General features: G+C 41.4%; 2 protein-coding genes across 3 annotated transcripts in view; one reads left to right on the top strand and one right to left on the bottom strand.

Annotated features, from left to right (window-relative positions):
- Positions 1–12835, top strand: part of mapk8ip2 (mitogen-activated protein kinase 8 interacting protein 2) — a 37076-nt gene that overhangs the window by 3892 nt on the left and 20349 nt on the right. The gene's annotated exons all lie outside the window — the stretch shown is intronic.
- Positions 6946–11129, bottom strand: LOC143508829 (gastricsin-like). The gene is made up of 9 exons (XM_076997437.1): positions 11074–11129; positions 10620–10764; positions 10429–10546; positions 10166–10284; positions 9761–9960; positions 9454–9570; positions 9120–9273; positions 8018–8113; positions 6946–7195 (listed from the first exon to the last, which is right to left on the bottom strand). The coding sequence occupies exons 1-9, from the start codon at positions 11127–11129 to the stop codon at positions 7040–7042; spliced, it is 1161 nt and encodes a 386-aa protein (XP_076853552.1). The 3' UTR covers positions 6946–7039.

The following is a 12835-nucleotide window of genomic DNA, read 5'->3' as shown; positions in this document are numbered from 1 at the left end:
GTTATAGTGTCAGGTAATGGAAGCAAGTGAATGACATACAGATGATTTTTTGTAATCCATTACTCACATGTCCGTAGGAAAATGTTATTACTCAAAGGTTGGTCTTCTGGGGCTCAGGACAGATAAAAGTGAATGTCATTTAGATCTCTTTAATGTATGCATTTTTAACACCTTGAAACAGTGTTAAATAAAAATGAGACAATATTCCTTGTGTATATGAGATTAATATATTACGATCTAAACATTTAGAAGTGTGTGTAATGCACCGTTAACATACAGAATTCATCTGCAGGTCCTTCATCAGTGTTTGCTCACTCTTCATCTTCCTCTCTGGGTTTGGCAGACTCAGCAGCTCGAACACATGCAATATTTCATGAACGTGAAGCACCACATGCAGATCTACCTGTCTGACACTTCCTGTCCTCCAGTAACGTTATGATCGATATAGCCAACGAACAAATAACTAAACAGTACTAAATATCTGCTATTGTGTCTTTTTCTTTCTTTTTTTTGAAAAACTGCGGTTCTGTGCGTTCACATTGTATTGGTAGGTACAATGTGAACAGAACATATACAGTGAGGGGGTGTCAGAAAATTTCGGGGGGGTGAACGTAAGTTGTTGACGATTGTGTAACGATTGTCGAGCGGCCGAGGGGGCACCATGTAGCGATTGTTGTAAAATAAATGGGTCTTATTTTTTACATTGAGGGGGCGGGACACCTCGCCTGAGGGGGCAACGCCCCCATTCGACCCCCCACACACCCCCCCTCCCCCGTGGCGCCGGCCCTGATTGGTAGCCTACAGTAGCATAACCAACTGACTAGTAAAGACAGGGAGAGTGAACAGAAGATCAGGACTGGTTCATTCTTAAAGTTGCACGTGTTCCTTGTGTTACTTTGTTCAGAGCTTTGTTGTAATTTATGTGACATTATGGCTTTTTGCTCAAGAACAAATCCGAGCGACAGAAGACATAATCAAGAGGTTTCAGTTTCCTGATATCATATCTCATTTCTATCTTGGAAAAATGCCCAAGATATTAAGGACATCTCTTTCCTGATCTGCTCACACTGATAGATGGCCAATTTAATATTCCATTTTTGCAGTTCTTCAGATTAGAAGGACACGGGTTCCTTTGTGCAGATTCTGTGTATATCCCTCTCAGTACGGTGTGGTGGATCAGGTCTCCACCGCTGTTTGGCGTGGGGGGGACAGATCTGGCAGGTCAGCGGAGGCAGGCAGTGGTACGTGTGTTCAGGGCCTCATGCTGGGTCTTGAGGCCTATGATGTAGTGGGATAATGCGGATGTCCGGGAAGCTCCCGAGTGAAGTGGTGCTTCTCCACACTGGTGGGCTGCCAGCAGCAGACACAGACCGATTTAGCTCACTGTTTGTCTAATGTGGTAGTAGTAGGAAGTCTCCCCATTCCTGTCATAACCTACAAATGTGTGTTGGCGTTTTATGATATGTGTGTCTAAATATGTCTAAAAATGTTTTATGCCACACATATTTAATGCTAGCTGGTTACCGTTCTAAAAGTGACAAAGTTATACATGCGAGAGTCCTGGGACACCAGGCTGGGTCTGTTCTTATTTACGGTGAAGTGTGCAGATGTGGAAATGAAAAATAATGATTCTGACATCCTTCACTGGCCTTGTTGAGATGCACAAATGATGTCAAACAGTAAGTACCAGCTGGGATTTTCCGAGTGATAGCCATATATTTAGGGAGCGGTATCTCCATTTTAGTTTTTATTTTTGTATGAGCAGTATATTTTACATCTAAATTATTGTCCTACTTGTGAGAATAATTGTTGATTGATTGATGATGGTGATTTACAGGATGTGTGGTAGCAGTTGTGTGTGCTGCACACGCCTCTTCCACTTCTCATCTACCCATTTGGGTCTTTTGCCTTCCTTTTGTTAATTTATGCGGACCCATGCAGTGCAGTGATAGTGTACAGGCTGTTTTTCCCCCTTTGTGTGTTTGCGTGCATGTGTGTGTGTGTGTGTGTGTGTGTGTGTGTGTCAGTGGTGGACAGTAACTAAGTAAATGTAATTCGTTACTGTACTTAAGTAACATTTCCATGTATCTGTACTTTACTCAAGTACTTTTATTTGGTAAGACTTTATACTTTTACTTCACTACATTTCAAAGCGAAAATTTTTACTTTTCACTTCGTTACATTTACAGAAACATCTCGTTCCTTTTTCATTTTTAAATCAACGCTTAATAAAATACCGACAGGTCAAAGTGTACCGTGTCACAGACTATAACCAATCAGCGCTCAGTAAGAGATTAAGATTTGTACGCTAAATGGCTGAGGATCTGACATGGCTGCAACAGATGGCTTCCCCCAGCACCCCTGGCCTTATTTAGCCAATTCAATTGTTTGAATTCCTCGAAAAGAAAAATGATTCGTGTTCCTCCTCTGCATTCCGAAGAACACATCGCTGTCATCATTTATGAACTCGCCGTCAAACTTGAAAAAACACATCGAAGTAAGTTCTCCATTAGATGAGTAGGTTTATATACCCTGCTTAATTATATCACATTGAAATACACTACATTTAATAGATGTTTTTATCCAAAGCAGTGTGCTAGTACCCAAATTGCAATCTGTGGAGATGCTAAACGCCAGTTTAACACAGGAGACTCCCACATCAAACGTTAAAGCCGGGGACACATAGCCCTATCCGGACGGGATTAGTTTCTCAGGGGGTCCTGGGGTAATTTTCTCTTTTACGGGGGGTCCTCTGTGATTTTAATCCCGTCCGGAACGAGCATGTCCGTGTTTTTCTCAGACGTCCTCAGAGAAAATTACAGGCGGAATTACCTACTGTTTTTCGCTGTACTCCGTGGTCGTCTGGTAATTTTAGTCCCGTCCGGATCCACATGTCTGAGTTTATACATGCAGACATCACCTCGCGTTTAATAAAACAGCTATATGTCCACTGCCACGCACCGTAGTTACACGTTGGGCGCGCGTTTTCACGGAGATCCACGTAAAGACAGCGGCGAGCGAAAATGGATTTACTGGATTTTTTAATGGATTTATTTTATTTTATTTAACGGATTTATTTAGCTATTTACATTCATTAGCGATTTTTTATAATGTGTTTTCTGTATTGGTTTAAAAAAATAGCTTAACTTAAACGGAGATCTTAAATGCTGAACTGAACAGTAGTAAAGTTAAAAGTTAAAAAGGAATCATCAGAGTTGGCAGTGTGACATTATTAAACATGCTATCACGTGACAAGGCGATGTCATGTGACCGAGAAAGCCAAAAACTCACGGGTCCTCCTGTTTTTTCAATTGCTGTCCGGATGCAAGAGTTTTATCACTGAGTACAAGGGTGAAATATTTTTCACAGACGTCCCCCTGAAAAACTAATCCCGTCCGGATAGGGCTATACACGCGAATTTGGCCAAGCGAAGCGAACTTCGCAATTCATTCCTATGAGGGAGGCGAAGGCAAGCAAATATGAGCGAAGCAAAATTATTAAAATTATTATAAAAATTATTATTATCAGGGTTGGGGGGCGGGGCGGCGGCATGTGTGTAAAATGTTGGTGGGGTGGCGGCGAGTGTAAATTGTTGAACACAAATTAAGTATTATATCGCGATCGATCGCCAGAGCGAACTAGTAACTCATTGAATCATATATGTAGATCGGAGCTAAATAAACTAGATTTTTTTTCAGTGTGAGCGAGTGAAGACGGTCTCTGGTAAAGACAGTCAATGCGTGTGTCTCACGCTCATTGTGTGAGAGTTGGAAACCCTGATTATTATTATTATATTAATTAATCGGCCAAGTTTAATATTATGAGTTCAGTAGCTTCTAGCTTCCCTGTCCCGCCATGTGGTGGACAATAGAACCTCAGAAAAAGTCCCCCAAGCTGGTCTGAAGTGGCCGGTTCGAAATTATTGTTCTGTTTGGTGGTGAATTTTGTTTTCATATTAAACGGTTTGTCCACTTGTCTACCTTTCTAGTGTGAATTATTAATATGGATAAAGTTTGGAGATGAATGTTGTGAGGATAATATAGGCTAGTTTTGTGTATTTTGTGTTTGCTAGGCAAATGTAAGGCACTGTTTCCTGTTCACCTGTTGATCGATTAGGCCTAGGGGTTTTGATGTGACGCTAAGATTAAAAAAAAAGGTTTTTACTTTTACTTTTAGTACTTAAGTATTTTTGAAGGCAGATACTTTTGTACTTCTACTCAAGTAAAAAATTGAGGTGAATACTTTTACTTTTACTTGAGTAATATTCAGTGCAAGGTAACTGTACTTTTACTCAAGTACATAATTGCTGTACTTCGTCCACCACTGGTGTGTGTGTGTGTGTGTCTGCACGACACCTCCTGGGCATCTGCACCATTTGCTCATTAATATCACCCTCTTGAAATCCTCTTCTCTGTTTCAGAAATACAGAGTTGGGGAAGTCCTTCACCAGCCCACTCACATTACCTCTGTGTGTGTGGCTTAGCATTAGCATTAGCACTGTGCATTGAAATCACTTCACAATCACTTTACAAATTGATAATAATATAAATAGGAATATTTGTGGTTACTGGTTCCTTTCTCCATCAAAAAAACATTAGAACTGAGCACAAAGAATGCAGTTAAGATAATGTTGATTATATAATCTATTAATATAGATTTCAGCCTGATAAATAAATGCCTGATTTGAAACTCAACCTTCTTTAGACAAAAAGAAGCATGAGTCAGCAAATTAGCATGAACCCTGGCAGGATGCTGTTGACATAGTATCAGCCATAAAGGTGACCTCACCCTGCCTGAGGGGCTTCTGCTAATGGTGTGACATCACCAGCTGCTATGGCAACATCAGATGACTGGCAGCTTATGTTACACTGTAGAGCTCTTTAGTATGAATCTGACGGGAGGATTCAGCAGCGGGTTGCCATAGGGACCATGGTGTAAGGGCGGGGCTAAGAGTAAACCTCCGGTTCAGCCACACCCACAAACAGGGCAGCACAACACTCTGCTTTTCTGAACATAGTGTTCCTGTGTGGGGCGGACAGAACTAGAAATATTGAACTAGGTATATTCGCCGTTATGATTCATGTCCAGTGACCTCATCTAGTAGCTACATCACCTACTCTCTCAAAACACTGGCTGATAAATCAATTATAATTTGTACATTACAGTTCATGAAGACAAGATTTGATTTAGTACTGTGCAGAAGATTAGGTCTTTAGCAATTAGGTGCTTTAGCAATGGTATAATGATCATATACAATTATTTCGCAGTCTCTAGCAGTCTCTATTAAGATGCAATAAGAAAATACAGAAAATATGGATACAAAAAAAAAAAATGTATCCATATTAAAAAATGCAATTTTCAGAATAATATGGCTTTGACAAGGAAAGGTCCGTATTCAGTGTGACCTCCTTTGACACTAAGCACATCTTCCTCTTTTGGGGAGACGGTCCTAAAGCCTCCTGAAGTACTGAAGTATCTCCCTGGTATATTCACTTCAGAAGTGCCGAATAAGCCTGGTAGAATGAATATGCTAGGGTATATTATATATTATATATCCTAGCATATTAATTCTACCATAATTATATATATGGAGTGTGGATGAACGTATGCGCTTATTGAAGTTTACACTGCTGCATGATTAGCATCAAGAGGAATTTGCGCACTCTTAGTGTAGCTGAGTAAAACAGTTCAGGTTCACTCAGCCCCGCGTGACAGTAAATACTGTGGACATACACATACACACACACACATACACATACACACGCATTAGTTTCTATACTTACTCTTGCTATTAGTGTATTTATAGAGCACTGAAACCCCTAATAAGGAGCAGCGGTTATTGACATGTTTAAACACACTTGAGTTTAAATATGCTGAATATTTTCATGATTATAGTACCTTTCATATACAGTAACATTTTTGTATACTCTGCCTTTTGAATTTAATGCATACGGACATTTAAATAAATAAGTTTTTAATATTTAAAAGGGGCTGCTTAATATTTTTAAAGGGATATTACAGTATCTAATGGACGTTGTAGTTTTATGACATATTTGTTTTTGGTATTAAATATGGATAAATATGAGAATATATCTGATTCTTATGTGGACCGTTTATATATGGAAGACACCCTGTATTAGTGGACTAGCTATTACACACTTTGATCCACCTCTCCTCTTTTTTGGGTCTCTGGCCTTCTTTCCTCCAGTGTTGTCAATCATCTCTCCATTACATTTAACCCTGGGTTGTCCAGGTTTTGCATGGGTCTACTTGCAGTCTGAGGTTTGTGCTATTTCAGGTCGTGTCATTTGTGATTCTGTTAGTTTTCCTGCGGCTGTGCCACTTCCTTGCACTTGGTTGCTGTCTAGGCGGAGTGATATTTCTGAGCCCTGAAGGGAAGGTTGCTGGCAGTGAGTAGGTCTCTGATGGTTTTCATTTCTCCTTAAAACATATCTTCACACAGAAGTTAGTTGTGTGTGACGGGTTTCAGGCCTTGCTGAGCAGGAGACATTCCCATGTTGGTAAGCTTCATGTCATGCGATCATCGTTATGAAGACTATGGAAAGTCAGCTTAATGTCTATAATTAAAGTGAGAATGTTTCAGCTGCCGGGCAGCAAAGGCTGACTGAAGATGGTTTAGATGTCTCATCAATATTTGACTGGGTTGTAATGTCACAGTGACACACACACACACACACACACACACACACACACACACACACACACACACACACACACACACACACACACGTGTTTGTACAAAGAATCCACACTAGAAATGTCATGTTTTGCTTTTTCGTTTATATGAACTGAAAGATACTCACTGGGCAGGTGGTTAATGCATTGAAATTTTAATTGACATTGTTGAAATTTTGTTCATATGCTTTAGGAAAACACAGACTTTTTGGTTAGTTATTTACTGTAGAGATTTTTCAGTGTGCAAGGAATTCCTGACAAGTCAGGTATGCATGACAGGGAGACAGTGGTGTTGGGAGTGTTTAGTATTGGTTCAGCAGTGATGTTCAGGAAGCAGTAGTGTTCAGACAGCAGTGGCAAAGGCAACTTGGTTGTTTGCGCGGTCGTACACGGAGTAGTACGTCCTGAGAAACACATCTCCAAAGATCCAGAGAGGTTGACCATTTTGAGAGGGTAGGTAGGTGGGGGTGATGTTCACAACGCAGTATCCATTCTGATCCTGTGGACATTTTGAACATTAGGGAAATTAGCATTGGCACCGGTAGCTGAAATCCTGTTAGCACTAGGCAAACCTTTATTTGGTTTGATTCATTTAAAAAAAACATTATGTCGTGAAAAAAAAAAAAAAGTGTCAGATCGTGAATGTGAATGGTTTTTTATTGCGTAATGTGCATGAGAATGAGACGCATTTGCATCCAGTGTGTACACCTATAACGTTATGATGTAAAAAATTTGCGTTAGCAAGCAAACAGAAATGCGCAAAACAAATGCAACATTTGCACTTTTGCGAATGGAAAGAGAATTCCGCTGCACGGTGCTGCTTAGTGCCAGCATGAACGTTACGACAGAAGCTAGCAGCCTGCCGTATTCACGATCCTCCCACAGCATACATAGGGAAACACTCGTGGTATTCCTGCCTAATTGTTAACCGTAGCAGCTGGGTTTGGCTTTGCGGTTGCATGTTGTTGTGCCTACATAAGTTTATTTATGATACTACTGCTAAACGAGGAGGTCCGTGAGAGAAGATCGCTGGTGTGTTGGATCACGTTAATGGGAGCCTGCACGCGTGTGGGCGGTTCTTGTGCGTAATATGAAATATAATCCTAATGGCGCCACAGGAAATTAGGATCTATTTCCTTATATTAAATAACACAAAAACAGTTACCATGCCGTAGCTGGACAGAAGAACTAAGTTATTCCAATATTTTACTTTCTGAAGCATAACATTTATGTATGTTGATAATTTAGTTCTAATGCTTTTAACGTAGAATGCATGTTTCTAGCAGAACCTGCAGTATATCAAGATCTAGTGATAACTTACTTGGATATACGCAGAGGGAGGGAGAGGGAAGCTCACTCCATTAATGATGAAGGCCAGAGTGGGGAGATTGCCTACCTGGCTACAGTCCACAAAATACTGTAGAACAGAGTGAATATTTGTTAAAAATACACAAACCACCCCCTTCAAGAATTCCATCCTGACCCTTAGGTCAATTGTCTCTTGCAAGCACCATCTGGTAGAGCATGTTAGCAGAGGCTAGGATTGTCTACACCTAAGAACTGAAGAGATCTGTGTAGTAGTCAAGAGTGAGGTTAAAAGTGAGATTAAAGACTAAACATCAGTCAAATTTATTTATTTTTATCAAATAGACTAGACTAGAATAGCCTGGTAATGCTTAAAGTCTCAATGTCTGTCACACCATTACCTGTCCGTAGTGTCTGTCACCGTTACCTGCCCGTAGTGTCTGTCACACCATTACCTGCCCGTAGTGTCTGTCACACCATTACCTGTCCATAGTATCTGTCACACCGTTAACTGTCCATAGTACCTGTCACACCGTTACCTGTCCATAGTGTCTGTCACACCATTACCTGTCCGTAGTGTCTGTCACACCGTTACCTGTCCGTAGTGTCTGTCACCATTACCTGTCCATAGTGTCTGTCACACCATTACCTGTCCGTAGTGTCTGTCACACCGTTACCTGTCCGTAGTGTCTGTCACCGTTACCTGCCCGTAGTGTCTGTCACACCATTACCTGCCCGTAGTGTCTGTCACACCATTACATGTCCATAGTATCTGTCACACCGTTAACTGTCCATAGTATGTCACACCGTTACCTGTCCATAGTGTCTGTCACACCATTACCTGTCCGTAGTGTCTGTCACACCGTTACCTGTCCATAGTGTCTGTCACATCATTACCTGTCCGTAGCGTCTGTCACCGTTACCTGTCCGTAGTGTCTGTCACACCATTACCTGTCCGTAGCGTCTGTCACCGTTACCTGTCCGTAGCGTCTGTCACCGTTACCTGTCCATAGCGTCTGTCACCGTTACCTGTCCGTAGCGTGTCCGTAGCGTCTGTCACCGTTACCTGTCCGTAGCGTCTGTCACCGTTACCTGTCCATAGCGTCTGTCACCATTACCTGTCCGTAGCTGTTCCCCTGTGCTCCAATGGACTGCATGAGGGAAGCCATGTATGACTGAGGGACAGTCAGCGCAGACGTCCCAGTGTCCACAATGGCTTGGCAGCCACCGTAGTGAGAGCACCAACCTGTCTCCTGTCCTTGTATCTGAAACCTGAGCCAGATCAATGAGTCATAAAAGCACATGACCACTGCTCCTTAAATGTAACTTGGATCTTAAAAAAGGATTTGTTCAGGATTATGTACAGAAAAAGTATTTAAACATATTAGATCATATTAGAGTTCAAAGCAATATTCGACTTGACAAGGATAAGCTCAGATGAATTGTTCTCACCCTTGAATGCCAATCTGCCAGTATGTTTGACTGGTCACAGGTGTCCAGTAGAGAGTTCCCTGATACATGTTTGGGTCCACACCACCAAAAGCCACCTCACTGCCAGACTGTTCATTCCTTTCAATGAGAAGTTTACATAAAGCAGACAATTTCTAGAATGCATATTTTATAGATTCTGTGATTAGAACATTCCAGCCAGCTCCTTTGGAAGGAACTGAACTGCACATACAAAACTTTTGCAGCTTTCAGTGAGATTATGTGTTGTAATGCTCTTCTCTCATATTGATATGTAATGTATCTTGCTCACGGGCTTAGATAGACAGCAAACAGGTCTTGCTGGAGGAGTTCCTGTTGCATCATGTTGTCAAAGAGAGGCATCTGACTTCCAGAAGAGAGAGATGGGTAGGCCAGACCAAGGATTCCATCAAACTGGGCCACCACAAAATTCTGCCCTGGCTCATTTGTACTGAGCCCAATCTCCTGACCAGAGACACTGATGCCAGACAGCTAATGAAGGCATAAAAGAGCACAAAGAACTCGTCAGATCTTGCTGTCTGTTTATGTCTGTAATCACATGTGTCTTAAACAGCATCCCTGTCTGTTCATTGACTTCAGCTTGCGATGCACATCAAGTCGAATGTGCGGGAAATGGCAGCGTGTTGAAGTGCGGTACGTTTAACAGGGTCAACTCTGCGGACGCAGGCAGACTCACGGTGACGGTGTCATAGCCGAAAACTCCATTGAGAGATCCAGCTCCGTAAGGCAGGTAGAAGGTCTCAGATGTGGATCTGTAGGTGGAAGACTCCTGAGGGTTGAACTGGGTGTGGGTGGCTGAAAAGAGAGACTCCACTAAAGCTGAGCTTTAGGACTCCACTGCAAAGCTTCCCTTGTTAGCTGTCTTTATTGTCTGTGTTCCTTATACAGTCTCTTTGAGTGATCAGTACAAGTTGTATTAGTGAATGAGTATGGACTTACTGCAGGCCTGGGTGTTGCAGTAGATGGAGTCGACCCACAGATTTGAAGAACCTGTGTCAAAGAGAACTTTGAAGGACTGGGGAGGAGTGCCGACACTGATCACACCGTAGTAGGACGACTGCAACAGAAGCCAGAAGCCAATCAGCTGATGTTGTTGATGGGTTTAGACGTAAGCTTGGGCTTAGACTTACATCGGCATAGTTGGTCATGGGCTCTATGGTAGATGTGGCCAGGACATCAGGAGTCTGGTATTTGAGGCCTGGATCGATGTAGGGAAGGTGGATTCCCTTCTCACCCAGAGCCTTCCTGATGGACTTGAACCTTTTCAGTTGAATCCTGCGCAGAGGGAGGAAAACTCAGCATAGACGTCACATGAAAGCAGCGTGCTGCTCTCTGTTCTCAGATCAGTTAATAAACGTGCCCACATGACTCAGATCCAGTAGGCAGAGCAAAAGGGATTGGAAATAATACAGAGACATTCAACGGTAAGACTGTTCATTCAGATCTTGTAGTAGCAAGATTAGGAGACTAAAGCAGCTTTACACAAACCGTGAAATATCTTCCAGTTGATAACACAAGCCAAGTCTCCCATACGCACTACTGAACAGTTAAAAGCAGAGAGTGTGATGGAGGAGTGAAACTTACTTGATGACGGCCTCAGAGAGGACGAAACACGCCACGAGGATGATCAAACCTTTCATCATGCTTCTGTACGCCTAGATTAACACTCAAGTATACACACAGTGTGGACTTTATATACACACGTCAGGAGATGCATATCCCCCCCCCCTTGCATATACCTCCTGTACCTGGACCAGCACTTTCCTCTGGTGGCAGTAAGCCTATAAACGTACTCACCCAAAACCTGGCCTTCCTCTTGATAACATCGATAAGACACCAAACAATGTAATGCACCACTTAACAAACAGATGGACTCTCAAGGAGAAAGCACTAAAGGGAAATTAAAGAACATTGAGTATTTTCATCTAAAACCCTAAAACCTTCTGCATACAGTCAGTGCATGAACAGAATAGTTCCAAGAAGCTATTAAAAGTTTTTATAGATTATTCACTCTCATCTTTGGGATTCCAGGTAGCCAAATGCAAGTATAATGTAAATAATGGTCAGGGAGTGAAGATAAAACAAAAAAGAAAATAAATGAATCCAAAAACAGCTGAAGAAAGGAAAATGGGTATAGTCTGTTTGAAATTAATATAAAAAGTGACGAAACTAAAAACATATATACATGATACATGAACCGCATGTGATGTTTTCTAACGTAAAGCTACATGTGTGAGAGAGAGAAAACTTGGCAATCTGCAGCATCAGAACATTATTACATAAAATAGCTCTTTCCATGGACACATTTCCCAATATGATGACATTTTCCATACAGTTGAAAAACAGTTGCATGGAATTCCATCTTAATGGAAATTATTGCATTTTAATCTCTCCTAACATTAAGAGCTTTGTCAAGGTTGCAGCTATCATACTCGCTTATCTCTGCATAACTGATTGCATATCTTGGCAAAAGGAAAAATAAATATTCAATTTCTTATCAAAAACTACATGATAAAATAATTACCTGTTCAGTCAAAATAAAAAAAAACCTCAAGGTTACTATTGACATACTAAGCTTTTTTTTTTATATGTATCTTACTTTTGTAACTACATAAAGTATCTTATGAAGTTCCTTTTCTGCCCTTTCTGCAAATGTTTACAAGCTTGTTTCACAAGAAAAACTGAAAGAAGGGAGAGAGAGATCAAGTGTTTCCTGAGGACTGAAACAACATTTCTTCAGTCTTGAATTCCTCTTCATTGCCTCCATTTGCTTTCAATACATTCAGTTAACATATTTCAGCATAAATTACCCAGACTTTTAGCTGACTGAAATTCCTTTACCTTGGGTCACTAATTAATTATTTTTTGCTTAAAGGTTAAATATTTAATACTAATTTCTCATAAGTGTACTTGGGCCTTACAGAAGTCAGGTGCCCATAAGTCATTTCATGCATTAAATCTAAGATCTTTTTCGAAAAAAAATAATGTCACACAGTAAGCCTGCAATATTCTCTTGCTCTCTTTCTCTCCTTACCTCTCTCTCTCTCTCTCTCTCTCTCTTTCTCTCTCTCTCTCTCTCTCTCTCTCTCTCTCTGTCTCCCTCCATCTGTAGATTCCAGGGATTTGTGACTGAGTTGGTTGGGCTGTGAAAGCTGCATTGCAGCATTGCCTTCGACTGAGTGTGGAGCACAACTGGTGCCATATCTGTGTTAGCACTTAGCGTAGCTCAGGCTTGGGGTGAAACCTTCTGCTGCTGCACTGAGCCCTAAAGGACACACCTGTTTACTGACTTGCTAACACACACCTGTCCGCAAATCAGCAAGGGAGATGAGTGAAGCTACTGAAA

Source organism: Brachyhypopomus gauderio, chromosome 2, assembly GCF_052324685.1.
Source record: "Brachyhypopomus gauderio isolate BG-103 chromosome 2, BGAUD_0.2, whole genome shotgun sequence".
Lineage (NCBI taxonomy): Eukaryota > Metazoa > Chordata > Actinopteri > Gymnotiformes > Hypopomidae > Brachyhypopomus > Brachyhypopomus gauderio.
Note: the sequence above shows the minus strand (reverse complement) of the source record. Positions and strands in the feature narration are given on the sequence as shown.